General features: G+C 51.2%; 1 protein-coding gene across 1 annotated transcript; it reads right to left on the bottom strand.

The window, feature by feature from the left end:
• Positions 1–491: 491 nt before the first annotated feature.
• Positions 492–16,776, bottom strand: LOC115916170 (zinc finger protein 239-like). Its single transcript, XM_030969861.1, is given in 3 exon segments — positions 492–537; positions 4,112–5,015; positions 16,569–16,776. Coding segments are annotated over 3 exon segments (1,158 nt in total).
• Positions 16,777–22,556: the final 5,780 nt, after the last annotated feature.

Raw genomic sequence — 22,556 nt, forward strand, 5'->3', positions numbered from 1 at the left:
CATCTCGGTTCATCCGATACTGCTGACAATGCACCATTGGGGCAGCAATTGCCACTCGTTGCTCTTCCACCTTCAGGAGACCTACTGCAGATGGGCTTTCTGATAGTCCAGGCAAAGTGTTCAACTGCTTGATGTTTTCTGCCTCCACAGCAGCTATGCCAAAAGCCCATCTGAGTCCCTTTGGGTCTTTGTAATAGCCGTTCTGGAGGAAATCTATGCCCAGAATACACGGGGCCTCTGGGCCAGTCACAATAGGATGTTTTTTCCACTCTTTCCCAGTCAGGCTCACCTCGGCTTCTAACAGGGTCAATTGCTGTGATCCCCCCGTCACCCCGGCAATGGAAATGGGTTCTGCCCCCACATGTCCCGATGGTATTAGGGTACACTGCGCACCAGTATCAACTAAGGCATCGTACTTTCGTGGTTCTGATGTGCCAGGCCATCGGATCCACACCGTCCAGAAAATCCGGTTTTCCCGTACCTCTCCCTGGCTAGAGGCAGGGCCCCTCTAACCCTGGGTATACATGGTAGAGGTACCTTCCAGGGGATCTGACAGATCATACTCAGCAGCTCGGTCATGGGAGGTTGAGGCTACCTTCACTTTACTGGAGTTCCCTTGATTAGTGTTTCCCTCCTTGAGTTGAGCACACTCGTGCTGCCAGGACAGAAGTGGGTTTTCTATCCCACCTTCCCATGTCTTCCCCATGATCACGCAGGAAAAACCACAGGTCAGCCCGTGGGGTGTACCCTCTCTCTGTAGTTGGGGAACGTTGGGCTCTGACTCTGGGGCCTGTGACTCGCACTGGTGCCATATGGGAACTGTTCCTCCTCACCTCGTCCCTCATCTCCCTCATCTCCTCTCTGAGTTCTTGGATCACGGCAGAGACATGAGCCTGCATGGGGCCACTGATCATACTTTCATAATTCCTAAGCTTGTTGGCCACAGAACCCACTGTCTCTCGGTTGGTGTCAGCATTAATTGTTGCAATAAAGGTGGTGTATTGGGATGGCCCTAGATTTGCCAGGCTCCACAACATTTGCCCTGTGCACCTGACTTTGTCGGGGTCATTATCATGCTGTCCATCCCTCCCAAAAAGTACCTCCAACACTGCCACTTCTCTCAGCTGTTGGATCCCTTCCTCAAGAGTCTTCCAGCGCATTCTATGGTGCTGCTCCTGCATTCTTTCCCTGTGAACAAACCTCTCTCTGACACTTATTAAAAGCCGCTCCCAGAGGGAAAGGGACCCTGGCTCCCTTACAAAAATCTGATTGATACCTGAGTCCTGGGTCAAGGGTCCCAAATTCCTTGCCTCACCACCATCCAGCTGGACACCTGTACCCATAAGATCCCAGACCCAAAGTAGCCAGGTTGTATAAGCCTCACGTCCCCGTCGTACAATGTCTTTGTGCAGATTACGGAGACTTTCGTATGTCAGGGACTCGGTGATGATCGCAACCTCTGGCTCCCCTGTGGCTTGTGAGGGCCCTCCCCTATCTGGGTGCTCTGCTTTCATCTTAGATCTCCTTGTTTCTACAGGGGCAACTGCTGCTGGCTGTGATTGCCTTTGCAATTCAGCTGGAGCCTGGACAGTTGTAACATCTGTGGGTTCCGCTGCTGCACTGTTAGACTCTCCCTCTTCAGGGCGGGGGGAGGGCTTCTCACCAGCTGGGGAAGTGTATTCCTTCAGCATCTGGCCAATCTCATGTATCTCCTTCACCAAACCCCCCACCCAATCTGGGTAGTTCACATCTGGGGTGGGCTGTGGGGCAGGGTCAGGCTCTGGGGCAGCAGCATCCCTAGCTGGGGTGGGCTGTGGGGCAGGGTCAGGCTCTGGGGCAGCAGCATCCCTAGACTCTGGTGGCGCATTAGGTTCTGGGGTAGGTGTCATGGTAGTTATCCAGGTAAGTCTCCCCTTCTCTCTAAATGCTAAATAGAGCAGGCCTATCAGCAACACCAGCCACTGTATGATATCATTAATATTTAGAGTGGATCTGAACCCTTCAAAAACTGGTGGGGCAGACCCAAAGAAATGGCTAAAGGGTTGGGAGAAGATTTTGCCTGGGGTCATTTCCTTACAGCAGGTGCCATTATTAAAGTAACACCAAAAACATACACTTAATGTGTGATTGCTGTGAATCCATGTGCCTGCTTTCCAGAGGAAGTTAAAAACCCATTAATTCCTCACCTTATTCACCCATAAAACAAACCGGATAACAGACATGGTAGCCTTGGTTATAGGACCCATGTTTAGATAAGGGCCTACAAATGGGAGAAATACAGCCACGATCACGTGCCACCCAAACCAGGGCAAGCTGGACCACATGGTGTCGCTTAATGAGGTTTCTATAGCCACACACAAAAATTAGATTACTCAAGAACTGTCATTCCCTTTTTGTTTCTGTGCCCTCGTGCTCCACATTGGGTGCAAAAGTCTGTCTTGGTTTGGAAAGACAGGAGTCTGCAAAGGAAGGCAGGAGGCTCCCCTGAAATGGAGAATGTAAACCCTCCCCACCCCTCCAAATAGCTATAATTTTAAATTAAGGGGCTCTCAGGCAAAAATATGGGAGCAGGAAATAACAGTTCTTTAATAGGGAAGGAAAAAAAAAAGGATAAAATCAACAATGCAGTACACTAGAACAACACTGACAGAGTCAGAACCCAACCTGACACCCTGTGGGTCCGGGTGTTGGTGGCAGTCCAATTGGAAATGTGGCTGCAGTCCTCCTGAAGTATCACGTGTGGTTCTGTTGGAGGAAGGGGAATCTGTACAGAAGGATGTATTCTTCCTCTGAAGATCCAGTGGAAGAATAGACAGCTGCTGTTCCTCTGGGGAATCCCGTGGAGAAGCCGTGGTGGTGTTCCAGTATCTCAGATTATATCTGGGTAGCAATGCTTGGCTCCTCCCTCTGGGTGGAGCATCTCACAATGGGATGTTATAGTTCTAATCAGCCATGCAGTGACATTCAATAGTCTGTTATCAGCAGATGTCCCCTCCCGAGGGAGGTGTGAATGTGGTCAAAATAAGAGAGAGATAAGGCAAACTGCCCACTTGACAAAGATAATCTGCCATACAGATGGTAATGGAATAAATCTTGCATTGCAATCTTCAACACACAGAATTGGCTGAGCTGGGAGGGACCCATCAGGATCCTCCAGTCCAACTGCTGGCCCTGCACAGGACAGCCCAACAATGCCAGCCTGGGCCTGGCAGCGCTGTCCAAACGCTGCTGCAGCTCAGAGAGCCCTGGAGCTGGGAGCCTTCCCTGGGGAGCCTGGGCAGGGCCCCAGCAGCCTCTGGGCAAAAACCTTTTCCTGACATCCAAGCTGAGCCTGCCCCGACTCAGCTGCAGCCGTTCCCTCCACTCCTGTCCCTGGGCACCAGAGGGAAGAGGTTCCCACAGCCCCAGCCAGGGACCCGCTCCCAAGGCTGTTGCCATGGCCACCAGGGCTGGCACCAGCTGGGATGCTCGGTTTCCATGGGCTGGGCTTCGGGAATGGGATTCCCCAATTTCCTGCTCCCGCTAAAACCGCGCTGCCCTCGCTGCCCTCCCACCTCCCATGGAAAGCACAAAAGGCAAAGATCCCAGGCTGGGCTAAGAACAATTTATTGGAAACAGCAACGAGATAAAGAACAAACAGAAACAGAAACAATATTGATAACAGAAGGGATAAGTAAAACTATTTAATGAGAAAACTAATCGATCAACAACAGGCTCTTCCTGGCAATGTATTTCCTCCCATCTGGAAAGGACACCCTTCTCCTCAGGAAGAGAGAGAGTCCCTTTCCTGCCCGTGGCAATGTTCTGAGGTGAGAATGAATATAATGACAGGGCCATGGCCAGACCGTCATGTTCTCCAATCCCACATCATGTCATTGGCAGGGGCAACAAAAGGTACAGGTGACTTCCCAGCATGGATCACACGGAACATGCATCTCCAGGCCTCTGAAAAACGTGGGTTCTCCCATGGGGGATAAAGCTGGAACTGGGCATGAAGCTCTTCCTGCAGTTGAGGCATGTGCAGGGCTTCTTTTACTGGTGCCTCTGGTGGTGTCTGGTCAAGTGAGAGCTGCTCTGAAACCTCTTCCCACACTGGGGACACTCGTAGGGCCTCTCCCCAGTGTGGATGCGCTGGTGGGTTATGAGGGTGGAGTTGTGCTTGAAGCCCTTCCCACAGTCAGGGCAGCGGAAGGGCCTCTCATCCGTGTGAATCCGCTGGTGCTGGAGGAGATGGGAGCTGGTCTGAAACTTCTTCTGACACTTGGGACACTCGTAGGGCCTCTCCCCAGTGTAGATCCTCTGGTGGCAGATCAAGAGAGACTTCTGCCTGAAGCTCTTGCCCCATTCCCCACATTAATAGGGCCGTTCCCTGGTGTGGGTCTTCTGGTGGGACATCAGGTTAGAGTTCTGGCTAAAGCTCTTCCCACATTCCCCACACTCGTAGGGCCTCTCCCCGGTGTGGATGCGCTGGTGCCTGATGAGGTTGGAATTCCTCTTGAAGCCCTTCCCACAGTCGGGGCAGCGGAAGGGCCTCTCATCTGTGTGAATCCGCTGGTGCTGGAGGAGATCGGAGCTGGTGTGAAACCTCTTCTGGCATTGGGGACACTCATAGGGCCTCTCCCCAGTGTGGATGCGCTGGTGGATGACGAGGTTGGAGTTGTGCTTGAAGCCCTTCCCACAGTCAGGGCAGCAGAAGGGTCTCTCATCTGTATGAATCCGCTGGTGCTTGTAGAGATCGGAGCTGGTCCGAAACCTCTTCTGACACTGGGGACACTCGTAGGGCCTCTCCCCAGTGTGGATGCGTTGGTGGATGATGAGGTGGGAGCTGCAGCTGAAGCCCTTCCCACATTCCCCACACTCGTAGGCCCATTCCCCGGTGTGGATCATCTGGTGGCTGATCAGGGTGCTGCTCTGCCTGAAGCTCTTCCCACACTCCAAGCACTTGTAGGGCTTCTCCCCATCATGAAGCTGCTCATGAACCACCAGCTCTGAGCTCTGGCTGAAGCTCTGTCCACCTTCCGGGCTCAGGGTGGGTCTTTTCTCCTCAGAGCACCCTGGGCTGGGTTTGGAGCCCCTCCTCCTGTGGGGTCTCTGGGGATTTTCCTCCCTGTTGGGTTCGTGCACTGTGGAGCTGCTCAAAACAGCCTCGTCCACGAGGTTCTGCTGTGGGGATTTGTCCTCCCTGGTCTTCATCCTCAGCTCCTTGCCTGGCAGAGGAAAGACAAGGAGGGGATGGGATTTGCCTCCGTGCCAGAGGGAAGGGGAAGGAGATTCCCCCAGTGCATCCCCAGCAGGACGGGGTTGGCAGCAGGGTTGTCCTGCAGCCGGGGGCTGTGCTGGGCTGGGAGATGGAGCAGGAGAGAGGGGGAAAGGGGCACTGACTTCCTCCTCACCTGCCTGGGTGTCCCGGGGCATTGTGTCAGTTTGAAAAGACAAGTGTCTGCTAAGGAAGGCAGGAGACTCCCTTGAAATGGAAAATGTTATTCCCTTCCCTTGGAATTATAATTTTCAAAATAAGGGGCTTTCAAGCAAAATCTATGGGAATAGGAATAACAGTTCTTCAGTAGGAAAATTAAAAATACAAATGCAATAGTACTAAAAAACTACTTACAGAGTCAGAATACAACCTGATCCCCTGTGGGTCAGGGTGTTGGTAGCACTCCCGTTAAATGGTGGCTGCAGTGCTCCTGCAGTGACAGATGTGGTTTTGTTGGAGCAGGGATCCTGTAGAAGGGTGGAGTTTTTCCTCTGGAGGTCCAGTGCTGCTGCCAATCGGCCGGGTCTTCCTCTGGGATCCAGTGGAGCTGAAAGCTGCGCTTCTGGGAATCCTGTGGGAGAAGGCTGACTCTGTTGTTCACATCCTCAGATTATATCCAGGTAGAATGCTTGGCTCCTCCCTCTGGGTGGAGCTTCCCACAATGGGATGATGTAATTTTTATCAGGGACACTCAATGGCCCATTAACAGAAGATATCTCCCTGGAGGGAGGATTCCTTGTGGAAGAGATAAAGTAAACTGCTCAATTAACAGATGATAATTGCCCCACCTTTAACAGAGGGTAATTGAATACACACCCAGCTAAACCTGAGACACTGTTCCAGCCTTGGAAAGCAGGATTTGGTACCAGGATTTGTTAGGGAATACAACCCTAAATGAAGGCAGAGATAGAATCTCCAGAACCTGCAGCCAGAAATGGAGAGTTGTGTGATACTCATTCCAACATTTTCTCTTTTGGAATTATTTACTAATGATTATTCGCTTTGCCTATCTAATACTTTTGTAATTTTTTACAAATTTGCATTATCTAAATTACACTGTTCCTTAAGTTAAGTTGGTGTCTGTGTCTTTGGTGCTGTCCCTGCCCACCGGTGAAACAAGGCCCAATCCTGCCTAAGTGTTACCTGAGGAGACAAAAACCCTCACTCCAAATGTCCACCCTTCCTCCTTGTTCCCCCCACATTATACAGAGATAATGATGTCCTATGGTCTGGGGTATCCCTGGGGTCAGCTGGGGTCCCCTGTCCTGGCTGTGTCCCCTCCCAACCTCCCCCACACCCTCAGCCCCTCCCCAGCACGGCCGGACGAGGGGCAGGACAGCCCTTGGCTCAGTGCGAGCTCAGCAAGAACAAAACCATCTCTGTGTGCTCAGCCCTGTGCTCAGCCCCGGCATTTCCTCCACTCCCACCACGGACCCCCCTTTCCCACCCCTCTGCCCTGTGGCCGCCCCAGCACCGCCTGACAATAGAAGCAATTCTGTGGCAATTCCAAGTTTCATTGGTTCCTGCACAGCTCCAGCTCAGCTGCTGGCAGGTCCCAATAAAAGAAAATTGGAAATTCGGCCCAATACAGATACTATTAATAGGAAGGGGAAGCTCTCAGTAGCTGTCCCAAAGGTGACAGGGATGAAGATAATAATGATTCTCACATTTGGCAAAGAACCCAAGCCTGGGAATTCAGGAGTTATTTGGGAATTTAGCTACTTGAGCTGGGCTTCTTGTAGGATTTTAGCAGCCTTGTGTCTCTCACCTTGGGGTTAATGAACCATGTCAGTCTTGCTGGTATCATTTGCTCCCTTTCCTCCAGTGATTTTTACAAACTTTTCAAGGAAGGACAACAAAATATTTTCTTTACACTCTGGAACCACAACAGCCATTTTCCTCATCATTTCTCCCATAAGTTCCCCAGGAGGAAGGAGGGACTATTTCCAAGTTTCCAAGAGTTCTTCCAGAAAGAACCACAACCTCCTCAGAGGAGGGAACCATGCTGTCGTCAAAGACACCTGGAGACAAAGAACAGTACCCTGAACTCACTGTGCCAAAAAAATGTTGCAATCTGGTTAAAAAAAATTTAAAGAGATGCCTCTTCCACAATTAAGGTGCTGACAAGACCAAATCTTACATGAATTTTATTGAACAGTAAATGTGAGGTAGAGAGAGATGGAAAGAAAGAGAAAAGAGGGGAGAGCAAGGCAGTGACAGGGACAGAGACCTCCCCTGGGGCAGGGCAAGTGTGACATTGTCCCCTGTGTGTGTGGCCTTCCCAGGGTGGGGGTTTTACACCTGAGCCAGTTCGGGTAAGGGGGGTGGTGTTCACCCCCTGAGCAGGGATTACCCCACTGTTTCAGGTTGCAATGGAAGATGTAACCAAATGCATGTTTTCAATCCCCATCTTCATCAACTGCTATCAACAGGTGGGGCAGTGTTCTTTATCTCTTCCATGACTCAGCCCTGATAACGCCCTCCAGGGGAGATATCTTCTGGGAATGGGCCATTGAGTGTCACTGCAGGACTGATCAAATTCCATCATCCCATTGTGGGATGCTCCGCCCAGGGGGAGGATCCAAGCATTCCTACCTGGATATAAGCTGAGCCTTGCAACACCAGGAGCAGCTTGCCTGCTGGATTCCCAGAGGACAAGAGCTCCAGAACCACCACTGGACCTTCAGAGGAAGACCAGACCCTTCTACAGGATCACTGCTTTGACAGAATCGCGTTCATCACTCCAACAGGACTGCAGCCACCATTTAATGGGACTGCTGCCACCACCCTGACCAACAGGGTGTCAGGTTATATCCTGACTCTGTCAGTTTAAGGCAGTGTTTCTGTATCATTGCCTTGATCTTCATTTTCTAATAAAACTGTAATTCTGACTTAGACTCTCCCCCACGTTTGCTTTCAATCCAGTACAAAAGACAATGTGCTCACCCCTTGTTTGGTTCCCAAACCAGGATTTGCCATTCCCAAACCTTGATTGGATGGAGGAGGAGGCTGTGAGGAAGAGGAAGGAGCCCTGGGATACCCAGGCAGGTGAGGAGGAAGTCAGTGCCCCTTTCCCCCTCTCTCCTGCTCCATCTCCCAGCCCAGCACAGCCCCCGGCTGCAGGACAACCCTGCTGCCAACCCCGTCCTGCTGGGGATGCACTGGGGGGATCTCCTTCCCCTTCCCTCTGGCACAGAGGCAAATCCCATCCTCTCCTTGTCCTTCCTCCCCCAGGGAAGAAACTGAGGATGGAGACCAGGGAGGACAAATCCCCACAGCAGAACCTCGTGGACGAGGCTGTTCTGAGCAACTGTAGTTCACAGGATCCAACAGGGAAGAAAATCCCCAGAGATCCCACAAGAGGATGGGCTCCAAACCCAGCCCAGGGTGCTCTAAGTTGGAAAGACCCACCCTGAGCCAGGAAAGTGGACAGAGGCTCAGCCAGAGCTCGCAGCTGGTGGTCCATGGGCAGCTTCATGGTGGGGAGAAGCCCCACAAGTTCTTGGAGTGTGGGAAGAGCTTCAGGTACAGCAGCACCCTGATCAGCCACCAGATGATCCACAGTGGGGAGAGGCCCTACGAATGTCCCCAGTATCAGAAGAGGTTTCAGACCAGCTCCCATCTCCTCCATCACCAGCAAAATCACACAGAGGAGAGCCCCTTCCACTGCCCTGAGTGCGGGATGGGCTTCAAGAAAAAATCCACCCTCATCACCCACCAGAACATCCACACTGGAGAGAGGCCCTACAAGTGCCCCACATCATGGGAAGAGCTTCTCCATGAGCTCAGACTTGACCACACACCAATGGAGTCACCAGAAGTTCTGCGAGTGCCCCAACTGCAGGGAGAGCTTCATGCCCAGCTCCAGCTTCTTTCTCCATTAGAAGTCCCACATTGTTAAGAGCCCTGGGGATCCATTTTCCCTGTGATCCATGCTGGGAAGACAGCTGTCCCTTTTCCTGCCCCTGCCAATGACATGATGTGGGATGGAAGAACATGAGGGTCTGGCTATGGCTGTGACATTACATTCACTCCCACCTCAGGTCAATGCCAGGGGCAGGAAAGGGACTCTCTCTCTCTCTCCCTCCCTGAGGAGACGGGTGTCCTTTCCAGGCAGGGGGAAATTGTGGCTGGGAAGAGACAGTCAGTTGTGTTGTAGTTTTCCCTTTTTCTTATCCCTTCTGTTATCAGTATTCTTTCTGTTCCTGTTTGTTCCTTATCTCGTTGCTGTTCCCAATAAATTGTTCTTATCCCAGCCCGGGATCTTTGCCTTTTGTGCTTTCCATGGGAGGCGGGAGGGCAGCGAGGGCAGCGCGGTTTTAGCGGGAGCAGGAAATTGGGGAATCCCATTCCTGAAGCCCGGCCCGTGGAAACCGAGCATCCCAGCTGGTGCCAGCCCTGGTGGCCATGGCAACAGCCTTGGGAACGGGTTCCTGGCTGGGGCTGTGGGAACCTCTTCCCTCTGGTGCCCAGGGACAGGAGTGGAGGGAACGGCTGCAGCTGAGTCGGGGCAGGCTCAGCTTGGATGTCAGGAAAAGGTTTTTGCCCAGAGGCTGCTGGGGCCCTGCCCAGGCTCCCCAGGGAAGGCTCCCAGCTCCAGGGCTCTCTGAGCTGCAGCAGCGTTTGGACGCTGCCAGGCCCAGGCTGGCATTGTTGGGCTGTCCTGTGCAGGGCCAGCAGTTGGACTGGAGGATCCTGATGGGTCCCTCCCGCTCAGCCAATTCTGTGCTTCTGGGATCCCATGAGCCTGGGGATGGGGCTGCCAATGGTTGCCATGGCAACGGGCTCTGGCTGCAGGATGATGGTGTCCATGGCAACCACCCCTGGCATGGGGTCTCCATGGAGCTGCAAAGGAAATAAAAAAAGAAAGGGGGGTTTGGGTTGGGTTGCTCGGGAAAAAGAAATAGATTTGTCACAGGCCCTCAGAGGGCTTCCATGGGGACTTTCCAAGAGTCTCCAGGCTGTTCCAGAGCTGGAATGTCACAGGCACAGACAGGGGCTCCATGGAGACCTCCCAGGGCTTTCTGGGGATGGTAAGGAGCCCTGTGGTCAGAGGCAGTCACAGCCATTCCATGGTGACATCCCAGGGCACCTTGGGCTGCAAAGGCACCGATCTGTCACAGGCACTCACGGGGGCTCCACGGTGACATCCCAGGAGTGCCCAGGCTGCCAAAGAGCCGGGATGTGCCAGACACTCACAGGGGTTCCTGTCATGGGCACAGTGGGAGCTTCAGGCAAAAACTTTATTTCTTTATTGGAGAAACTCCTGCTGAGACATAGATGGAGAAATGACACCCAACAGCCACCATGGATCCTCAAACCCCTGCAGGGCCCCTAGACTTCTAAAATTCCTTTTAAGAGAGGAGACTGGGAACGGCTGGATCCAATCCCAGCCCCAGACTTTGTCAAAGGTGTAAAAGATTGGACAGGTGGAATTGAACCTTTATGCAATTTGTCCCACAGGATTAAACACTGAATACCAGATAAATTTATATAAATACAGCTCTGATTTATTCTGATCATGATTAGACAGAATGGTTCATTTACACCACAAAGTAAATGAAAAAAAGGAGTTACTGTTGCAGTCTGAAGTGGTCTGGACACAACCTTCCCTGAGAGTATCTTGTGCCAATGGGTAGAGCAACGCACAGACACAGACGCACACAGCACACAGACACAGACATACACACACACACACAGAGAAATGCTGAAAGTGTCCAGGGGCCAAAGACAAAGGAGTGTCCAGAGTATAAACAGAGGGAAAGAGGGTGCAGAGGAGAGCACCAGGGATCCAATGGTCTGAGGGCTCAGGTGCACTACACAGGGAAGGGACCAATAGGAAATGCCAGGGTGGATGGGCAGGGTTCCACACCAATGGGGAGACAGGGAAGGGAGAACTCACCAGAACATGAACACATTACAGTAAAAGGAGTAGAAAAGGCCAGTGGGCCAATAGGGAGGACAGAACTGGGACAAATTAACATAGTGCTGCAGAGTAACATGGGGAAGCCTCTTTCCTCACCCTGAGCTATGAGGAGTGCCCGGAGCCTGTGGTGTGTCTTTCCAGGGCATTGCTGCTGCCTTTTCTCTGGTAGGCTCACAGGTTTGCACAGTTGTGCAGTGTCACAATGATCTCCTTGGTTCTGCGGCCCTGCTGTGGCTGCTGTGTAACAATGGACCTGTGGTACCATGAGGTTCCATAGTGTCACCATGGTACCTTTGGTTCCACAAGGCCTTGCCTGGGTCACAATGGACCCTTGGTTCCATGAGGGGCCTGGGCTCCCACAGCCCCTCACAGGCCCCTTATAGCCTCTCAGAGTTCCCCATTGCCCCTCATGGCCTCTCAGCCCCTCAGGCTAACTGATGGCCCCGCCCCCCCTCACAGCCCCTCATGACCCCCTCATGGCCCCTCACAGCCCCAGGCCCAGGGCTCCTCCCAAAGGACAAGGGGTCGGGCCCTGCTTGTTCTCCTTTCATTTCAGTCCCTTCGCAGCCTCGAGTGCAGAAAGGCTGAAATGGAGCCTTTCCCCAGCGTTTCCCTTGGGGTTCATTGCGGGCTGAAGCTCTGTGCTGGCGCTGGCCCGAGCGCCACCATCCCTGCAGCCGCCAGGCCTTTGCTGTCCCCCCGTGTCCGTTCCCTGTGCCCGAGTCCCGCCCGGCTCTGGCAGCAGCAGCAGCCGCAGCGCAGGGGGCGCTGGCCCGGCCCAGCCGGGGCTCCCGGCCAGGAGCAGCAGCAGCGCCGGCCCCTTCCCGCCTGCTCCTGCCTCGGCTCCCAAGGGCTTTTTCCAGCTCAGTTCTGGAGCAGAGCAACCAGCACCCACACACAGCCCTGACTGCTCAGGGCCCGCCTGTGCTGCCCTGAGCCAGCCCTCAGAGGAAGAAAGGATCGGGTTCCAGCGCTGTTTGCAGCTCTGTTTGACTCACCCTGAGGTGACAGCAGGAGGCTGCTGCTACCTTTTGCCTTGGGAATTGGAGATCATGGCTGCTCTTGGCCCTCTTGTGCTTGCCACTTGAATTTTATCCATGAAACTGCAAGTGCCTCTTTCAGTTGATGCTACCCACGGTGCTTTCATGACAGTGAAGTCAGTATTTTTGTTGCAGGTGTTAGGTACATTATTAAATAAAAAAAAAAATTTAACAAAATCACCAAACAACAAAAACTCAAAAAAAGCTTGCAAAACAGGAGGATATTCACCAAAGGCAAAAAAAACAGCCCAAAATAAGAACAAAAAAAAAACGATGCGGAAGATAGAGTGAATAAAAAGGGACTCAAAGCCTCAGGAAGTTGCAAGCTTTTGGGGAGCAGACTGCCGCCGCCCAGTGCTGGACGTCACGTGCAAAGCATTTGACTGATCAATTGCGGAGAATCTGATTGGCTTAGAGAATTACAAATTTACCTAAACAGCAGGCATAAAGATCAGCAGATACTGGAATGCCCTCCAGCCCCTGAGCACTAAGGCAAGGGGAATTAAAGCCCCACAGGCCACATTTGCTGTGCTCAAACACAGCTCTGTTGCTGGTGCTCTTGAAATAGAATAAACTGACAGATGACATCATAAAAATTGCCTCCATAGTGTGGAATTAAATTAAATAATCCACCAGGAGAAACAGAAACCAGAACTTCTCGACTCGCTTCATTGCTCCTTCCCAGCAGCAGGAAACACAGATGCCCAGAGGCATTTTGCAGTGCTGCTGCCCCCAGTTTGAGCCCAGGCTCTGCCCAGGCCCAGCGGGAACCTGAGCCCAGCCCAGGGAGCTCAGCGCACACGGGGCCAGGCCCAGAGCCCCGGGCACGGCCGCCCATTGCGGGGCAGCGGCGCAGACGGAATGTCCTGCGGCCCAAACCTCCTGCTCCTGCCACACAGCGCCAGCCTTCTCCCCCTCCTGCTCCTCTCCCAGCACGGCACAAATTCCAGCTCGGAGGAGGCTGCCCCAGAGAGGGCTCCGGCTCCTGTTCCAGCCTGAGTGTCCCTGCAGAGGAACAGGGCATCTTTCAGGCACTTGCACAAGCTCAGGCTTCTCACTTCATGGGGAATCTGGGTTGGAAATGGCCTTGCTAAGAAAGCCAAAAGCCAAGGGAATGGATTTGTAATTATTTGGAAAAAAATGACCCTTCTTCCAGGCAAGGTTCACCAAGTCATTCCCTGAATTTCTCCTTTTCAGATTCTTTCAGTTGGCTGCTCTGAGAGGTCCATCTTGTTCTGGTGCTTATCATGAACTGATTGTGCTCTTGATTTATGCACCAAGGCAACACATGTGGAATTTTCTACAATGACCTCAGAAACAAACTCCCTCTGTCAGAGCACTTTCACATTCCAGATGATTTTCAAGATGTCCATTGACAGGTTGGAATGATTATCATACAATTATCTTCTGGCTGGAGGCTCTGGAGATTCTTTCTCTGAATTCAGCCAGGCTTGCATTGCCCAGCAAGTCCCCAACAAAACCTCCTGTTTTCTTGGGTTAGAACAGGCACAATGAAAACCTCAGCAATGGCACAACTGCCCAGCCCACAAGGAAAAGAAAGGACAAGTTGTCAAATAATCCAAACATTTGTCTTGCTTTGCTGCAGAAGTCGTGCTGCACTCCCGGTGTGGAAAGCCAAGAGAAGCTGCAGTTGGGGGCACATCTTGTGACAGAAGCTGCACCTCGTTCTCCAGGAAAGGTTCTTGAAAAGGGCAGACAGGACTGTGGAGAAGATTCCTGGACAAGTGAAACCGCTTTCCAGAAGTGAAATGAAAATGGAAAGGAACAATCCGAGATATTTTCCTCTATTTATTTCTATGCTCCCCTTTTCGATGTGGCACTGCTTCTCCATGCCATGAATTCCAAATGCATCTCACCTCTCAGATGGATGACTTAGTGAGTTTTAGCCACTGTAAAATACCATGAGCTACACACAGTTTGCCTTGCCCTGGTTTTGTTGGAAAGCAATGCTGGAGCCATAAGTGCAGCGCTTGGGTCGGGCACGAATCCTGCAGGCAGGGAATGTGCCCCGGCAGTGTCTGAGCCTCAGCAGGGACAATGCACAGCAATCCTGCAGGCAGGGAATGTGCCCGGCAGCGTGTGACCCTCAGCAGGGACAATGCTCAGCAATCCTGCAGGCAGGGAATGTGCCCCGGTAGCGTGTGACCCTCAGCAGGGACAATGCTCAGCAATCCTGCAGGCAGGGAATGTGCCCCGGCAGCGTGTGACCCTCAGCAGGGACAATGCTCAGCAATCCTGCAGGCAGGGAATGTGCCCCGGCAGTGTGTGACCCTGAGCAGGGACAATGCTCAGCAATCCTGCAGGCAGGGAATGTGCCCCGGCAGCGTGTGCCCTGAGCAGGACAATGCTCAGCAATCCTGCAGGCAGGGAATGTGCCCCGGCAGCGTGTGACCCTGAGCAGGGACAATGCTCAGCAATCCTGCAGGCAGGAATGTGCCCCGGCAGCGTGTGACCCTGAGCAGGGACAGTGCTCAGCAATCCTGCAGGCAGGGAATGTGCCCCGGCAGCGTGTGACCCTCAGCAGGGACAATGCTCAGCAGCGTTGCTGTGCTCGCTCTCCATGGAACCATGCCAGGAGCAGCTGCTGAGCTCAGAAGCCATCGCAGCCCCCGCCCTGCCCCAGAGCCCTTTGGCAGGGCGGGCTCCTGCCCGGGCTCTGTGTGCCAGGAGCTGGCAGCGCTGGGTGCAGGGAGCCCAGGGAGGGCACAGAAACGCTGGGTGAGAAATGCTGGGCACAGCGAGATGGGCGAGTGCAGCCGGCCAGGGCAGAGGAGCAGCACGCCCAGGGGGCACAGCCTGCAGGACAGATGGCCCAGGGGAGAAAGCAACAAACCTCTCAGGAGGGTGGAGAACAAACTGTTAGTTGCAAACTTCAGAGAATGAGGTACTTGGGAAATCTGAAACAACATGGAATTACAGTAAATCACTTCATAAATCACTGACTGAGCAAACTCTAATCTGTCCAACTTCAAACTATCCAGATTTTGAGAAGGGGAAGTCAGGAGAAGAGAGAGAGGGAGAGAGAGAACCACAGTCAGCCTTGGATCTCAGCTGCTGTGAGCTCCGGGGCCGTGGGACGTGCCAGTGTCACACCCGTGTTACAGCCTGACCTGCTCTGGTCCCTCTCCCAGGTGTGGTTTTCGGGGTGCCAGGGGCTTGGCAGCCACTTTGGGGCTGCACCAGAGGCTGCAGTGGCTGGGGTGGGGCAGTGACCACCCCACCTATGCAGAACTCTCCCTGCCCCCAAACTCACACTGGAGATGTCTGGGGCCGTTCATCATTTCTCTGCTCCTCAGCACCGAGACAACGGACTCTGGCTACAGCGCTGAGCTCGTGCCTGAGGCAACCACCCCTGGCAATGGGGCTCCATGGAGCTGCTCTCAGGAAACCCCCAAGAGCTGGGGAGTGCCCCAAAACTGCCTTAGAAACGTGAGATACCCCAAAATCTCTTCAGGAATGTCAATTGTTCAAAAACTCACTCAGTAACGGGGTCCCTCTCCCTTCATCATCCCCAAACTTTGGCTGTCTCATTCCAGACCCCAGCCCACCTCCCCAGTCCCAGTCCCAATCCCAACCCATCCCCCACCTCCTGGACATCAAGCCCCCTTCCAAAGCCATATTTCCCCCACTTCCCAACTCCCAACCCCATCCCACCCATCCTGCCCCACACAATGCCCATCTCACCCCTCCTGATTTGCATCCCACTTCGCCCAATCCCCTTCCAACCCCATTCCACACCGAGGGGTTGTGGAATTGAGGAATTTTGGGGTGGGAGTGAGGTAGTTTTCAGTGACAATTGAGGTGACAGATCAAACCCTATTGTCTCTTTGAGTGCCAAGAGAGGGAGACAACTAAACCAAATACCCCCAAAACTCCCAAATTCTCCCAATTATCTCCCTGAATCCCAGATTCTCCTGAAACACAAGTAAAAAGTGAGGCTTTAGATGCCTTTGATGAATTTATTGATTTTTACCCCAATTTTCTCTGTTTTAAAGGGATGCAGATGAATCCAAAGAAACTGGGGCCAAAACAAAAGAATACCCAGCCCAGTGTCTTCCCAACATGCATAACAGGGAATGTGGGTCACCAGGGCTCTGACCAACATGGGTCTTCCCATGGGGGATGAAGCTGGAGCGGTGCACAAAGCTCTTCCTGCAGTTGGGGCATTTGCAAGGCTTCCCTTACTGGTGCCTCTGTTGGTGTTGGGTCAAGTGAGAGCTGTTGGTGAAGCTCTTCCCACAGGTGGGGCACTCGTAGGGCCTCTCCCCAGTGTGGATGTGCCGGTGCCTGATGAGGTGGGAGCTGCGCTTGAAGCCCACACTGCAGTCGGGGCAGCGGAAGGGCCTCTCATCCGTGTGAATCCGCTGGTGGCGGAGGCTATCGGAGCTGGTCTGAAACCTCTTCCCACACTGGGGACACTGGTAGGGCCTCTCCCCAGTGTGGATGCGTTGATGGCTGATGAGTTCTGAGCAGCAGCTGAAGCCCTTCCCACATTCCCCACACTCGTAGACCCATTCCCCGGTGTGGATCATCTGGTGGCGGATCAGGTCAGAGCTCTGCCTGAAGCTCTTCCCACATTCCAAGCACTTGTGGGGCTTCTCCCCATCTTGAAGCTGCTCATGGATCACCAGTTCTGAGCTCTGGCTGAAGCTCTGTCCACCTTCCTGGCACAGGGTGGGTCTTTCCTCCTCAGAGCACCGTGGGCTGGGTTTGGAGCCCCTCGTCCTCTGAGATCCTCCACGCTTTTCTTCCCTGTTGAATTCCTGTGCCGTGGAGCCACTCAAAATGGCCTCTTCTACGAGGTTCTGCTGTGGGGATTTTTCCTCCCTGGTCTCGATCCTCAGCTCCTTCTCTGGGTGAGGAAGGACAAGGAGAGGATGGGATTTGCTTCCGTGCCAGAGGGAAGGGGAAGGAGATCCCCCCAGTGCATCCCCGGCAGGACGGGGTTGGCAGCAGGGTTGTCCTGCAGCCGGGGGCTGTGCTGGGAGATGGAGCAGGAGAGAGGGGGAAAGGGGTACTGACTTCCTCCTCACCTGCCTGGGTGTCCTGGGGCATCTTCCTCTTCCTTGCAGCCTCCTCCTTCATCTGGCAAAGGTTTCAGGATGGGAAATTCTGTTTTAGGAGGGAAACAAGGAATGAGCACACTAAATTTTGTACTGGATTCAAGGCAAACCTGGGGGAGAGTCTAAGCCAGAATTACAATTTAAATAGAAAATTTAGATCAAGGCAATGTTTCAGAAACACTGCCTTAAACTGACAGAGTCAGGATATAACCTGACACCCTGTTGGTCAGGGTGGTGGCAGCAGTCCCATTAAATGGTGGCTGCAGTCCTGTTGGAGTGATGAACGTGATTCTGTCAAAGCAGTGATCCTGTAGAAGGGTCTGGTCTTCCTCTGAAGGTCCAGTGGTGGTTCTGGAGCTCTTGTCCTCTGGGAATCCAGCAGGCAAGCTGCTCCTGGTGTTGCAAGGCTCAGCTTATATCCAGGTAGGAATGCTTGGATCCTCCCCCTGGGCGGAGCATCCCACAATGGGATGATGGAATTTGATCAGTCCTGCAGTGACACTCAATGGCCCATTCCCAGAAGATATCTCCCCTGGAGGGCGTTATCAGGGCTGTCTCATGGAAGAGATAAAGAACACTGCCCCACCCGTTGATAGCAGTTGATGAAGATGGGGATTGAAAACATGCATTTGGTTACATCTTCCATTGCAACCTGAAACAGTGGGGTAATCCCTGCTCAGGGGGTGAACACCACCCCCCTTACCCAAACTGGCTCAGGTGTAAAACCCCCACCGTGGGAAGGCCACACACACAGGGGACAATGTCACACTTGCCCTGCCCCAGGGGAGGTCTCTGTCCCTGTCACTGCCTTGCTCTGCCCTCTTTTCTCTTTCTTTCCATCTCTCTCTCCACCTCACATTTACTGTTCAATAAAATCCACCTTGGATTTGGTCTCGTTAGCACCTTAACTGGGGCAGAGGCATCTCTCTAACAATCCACCTAACCAGACTGTGACATTATTTTTGACCAGTGAGTTCAGGGCACTGTTTTCTGACACCAAGTGCCTTTGACAACATCATGGCTCCCTCTCAGGAGGTTGCGGTTTTTTCTGGAGGAACTCTTGGAAACTTGGATGCAGTCCCTCCTTCCTCCTGGGGAACTTATGGGAGAACTGATGAGGAAAATGGCTGTTGTGGGTGGCCAGTGTAAAAGAAAATATTTTGTTGTCCTTCCTTGAAAAGTTTGTTAAAATCACTGGAGGAGAGGGAGCAAATGATATCAGATTGACTGATAAAGTTAATTTACTCCAAGGTGAGGAACACAAGGCTAAAAAGTCCCACAAGAAGCCCAGCTCAAGTAGCTAAATTCCCAAATAACTCCAGCCAGTGGTCTCCGGGAGGACTTTTTTGGAGAGTGCTCAGAGCCGGCAGATCCCGGACTCGAGCCCCGGATATCTCCAGGCTCCCTCAGAGGAGCTTTTCGGGGGACAGGAGCCGCGATCGCCCCTCGGGGAGGGTCCCGGGGGCTCCACGTGGGGATGGCCCGGTACCGACGGGCGGGACATTGGTTTTGGGGATCCCCGTGAGAGCCGGGGCTGTGGAACGGGGGACCCCCGGGGTGGGGAGAGGGGAAGTGCAGGAAGCAGAGGTTCAGGGACATCACACCATGACCAATATGATCCAGTAAAGCCAAATTTATTATCCCTAAAAAGACTATATTTATAATAAATCTCTACTGTCCATGCGTCTCTAGCTAATACATGATTGGTTAATCCTAGCTGTTCATGTGTCTAAATTAGAATGCTGATTGGATCACCTAATTTTTCACACGTCTTGCTGTGGTCGTCTGGCCCACCCATGACTCCCTTTTTTCTTACTTTCCCAAGCTTGCTGACAAACTTGCTGAGTCCTGATGACTCTTCTTCTTGTATCTCTTTCAAGGATATACCAACCCCATTTCTGAATATGTCCATTATTCACTGTTTGTGAATGTGTCCATTGTCCATTAGTACAGGCAGGCTGGATTGTGCATCGGCTGATAATGGCCATTGTCTAGCAAGAACTCCTCAACCTGCAAAAAATTCTCAACAGTTCCCTGGTTTTGTTTTTGCACAAGCCAGACTGATTTAAAAGCACGGTCAATTATTTTCTGCACTCAGCATAGTAGGCAAGGCACTATGAGCAGAATTGAAAGAAGAATACAAAGTATCATAATGCCAAAGCATACTAAGTCCTTGAGCCAGCCTGTTATTCCCCAGGATTTTAGCCACTCATCAAAAGAATTCGCAACAACTGTGAGCTTTTTCATATTCTCCTTAAGCAATGACAGTTTCTTGTGAATAGATTCAGAGCGGTCAGAGAGATTCATGCAACACATCCCTTCAAAATCTTCACACCCATGTCCTTGTGCTAGCAACAAAAAATCTATAGCAGCCCTATCCTGTAACACAGCGTGGCGTATGCTGCCTACATCAGTGGTAAGCTCATTCAGTATTGCAGATGTAATGTTAATTTGTTTTCCTGTCCAACAAACCAATCGTTTTAATTGTGTAAGGCCCTGTGATGAAGGCACTCCTGGTGTAGAAAGTGATGCCAGTATAAGCGAAGGCCTATTCCACAATTCTACATTATCCTTACAGTCTGAGCCTAACAGATACACACTACGTTTTGGACGCTGGAATTTGTGCCTGATATCAAGCATCTGATGAATGCTAGGGGCAAACAGTGTCAATTTCCCAAAACAGCGCAGTCCTTCTTATTCTGAGGAGTTGCAGGCCAAGCTCTATCTCCACAAATGAGAAAAACTCCAGGGGGTAACATCCTTGCTGATTCTTGTTTTAGGGATACAGACCATGTCCAATTGGCACAGTATGCCGAGGTATTGTAATACCACGAAGAAACAGGAGATATCCAAGTGCTATCATCTCTGGGTTTTCCTGACCTTTCCCTAATCAATTCTTTACCTTTGTAGTACTCAAAGAACAAACAATAATTTCCTGGCACTGATCCCAAAATATCCAGTTCCTGTGGTTCCTGACTTGTAGTATTTAAACCTTGAGTGATTGTAAATGCCAGAGCTCCTAAAGGCTTTCTAGGGATTTTTTTTTTCACACCAATTTTCTGTGATCCCATTTTGATTAGTACACCAATTTGACCAAGTCTTACTTAAATTGCCATAAATTTGGGCTCTGGTCCAATTTCTGAATTCTTCCATCGAATCTAAGGGAATTCCAATTAAGCAGGTGCGAAATGGATCTGAAGACGTAACTAGTGATAAGCAGAAAGATTCTTGCCCTGTTCTGTTAGCCCATGTAACCCACGTTAGCTCGTTGCTCTATATTGTATACTCCCTGCGCTTCCTTAATCCCTCCACTCAGCAACATTGTCAATATTTGCCAGACTGCTGCCATTGCTGCCGTTGTCTTCGATCACGCCTGCGCTTTGCCCAAATTGCTTTAGCTCGTTCCCACTCAAAATCTCTAAAATTATGTATTTGTGGTATTGCTATTCCTACTCCACATTCCGTGGCTAGTATCTTGCTTTCTGATATAATTTGGTTTGCTATAACAATTAAAGCAAGTTTAAACTGCACCCACAGTAACAATCTTTGCTCACATACTTCTATCAAAGATACGTCTTGGAGAAAACTCTGATATCCTCCTGAGTTATGCCCTAAAAATTTAGCTAATGATACTCTTGGGGTAATAGTATTAAGTATGTGAAAGCAGTTATTGCATATCAGGTTAATAGGCTCAAATTTTTGCTTTTTCCCTCTAACTACTGCTAAATTATGTTCTTGACGAACTTGTTGCCAAGTTTTTGAATTACATTTTATACAATGAACCTTAAGCCACGGCTTACATACACAACCATGCAGATAACAAGCATTTTCTATCTGATTTACAACTTGCGATGAAAGTGAAGGTAAAAGAAGTTCGCGTATATCTAGCCTGTGTATATTAAACCTGTGTGGAGTTGCTAATACTCCCTCAACATATTCCAGCAAACTTGGCAGATATTCAGACTGTTGTTCAGCTGTCAGGTGCTGAAGAATTAGATTCAGGGCTGTCTGGGATCGGTGCTTTCGCTGATTCTCCGCCTCTGGGCACAACATGGGTTGATGACGGTGGTTTCAGACAGGGCTTCACCCACTTGCCATAATTGCAAGGGTTGAGTACCCCTAGGTTAACACCAGTGCCTAAACCATTGCCATCTTGTTGAGAGTCAGGACAGGATCACACAATACCAGAAGCATCAGTAAGAGGAATACCAAATTGTTTAACCAACATTTTTGCAGATTGATGAAGAAATGCATGAGAAGTTTTAGCTTGCTGAAATTTGTCAGAGTGTGGCATTGGCCAGACGGTGGCTACTAACCGATCAGCTCGAGCGTTACCTTCAGACAGACCAGGGAGAGCTTGATGACTACGAATATGAGTAATAAAATATTCCTGCCGTCGTTGATTTAGGTTTTTTAGCAATCAGTTTAAAAGGGAATACAAATGCTCATTATTCACCTCCTTAAGTACTGCTCTTTCTAGGCGTTGGACACAGCCAACTACATAAAGCGAATCAGAAACAATGTTAATGGCCTCATTATTCCAATTTTCAAAAGCCCAAACCACAACTTTCAGTTCTAATGTCTGCAACGTATCTTTTACCTCTCCTAAAATGACATGCTTTTTCCACACCTTGCCTTGCTGCCAAGTGCAGGCAGCCTTTTTTGACCTTTTACCTGCATCTGTAAATACTGTCTGCCCAGACACTGGACAGTCAGATCTCCAGGGTCTGTCCTCCAGATGCTGATGCTCCAATAAAGATAACACCCGGTGCTGTGGATAAGTATTGTGAACTTTACTGTCATATCCAGCCTAAGCTATCTGAAAAGAAACAGAATGCCTAATTCCCCATTCAAGATACCAGTTAGCCATTGGCACTACAATTGCATACGGTTCATGTCCCCAGATTTCCAATATTCTCCCTCTGCCCTTCATAATCAAATGAGCAAAAAGTTCCAGTCGAGTGGTAATAGTTCTAGATTGTTTTACAGGTAAAAATACCGATTTCAAAATAACTAAAGGATTAGCCCAAGTTTTAACCCATTGACAAATCAAGGCGAAAGGATGCTTGGCATAATTGTCATCCTCCTTGCTCTGATTGATGATCATCAGCTGAACTGGAACATCCTCGATCAGACGATGTGCATGCGATGTAGCAACCTTTGTGCCAATGTGATCCAAGGCCACCTACTGTTGTTTTTTATCCAGGGTCCGGTGTTCATCTGCCCAAGACAAAGTACCTAGTAACTGT

This window comes from Camarhynchus parvulus, unplaced genomic scaffold (genome assembly GCF_901933205.1).
Source record: "Camarhynchus parvulus unplaced genomic scaffold, STF_HiC, whole genome shotgun sequence".
In the NCBI taxonomy this organism is placed as follows: Eukaryota; Metazoa; Chordata; class Aves; order Passeriformes; family Thraupidae; genus Camarhynchus; species Camarhynchus parvulus.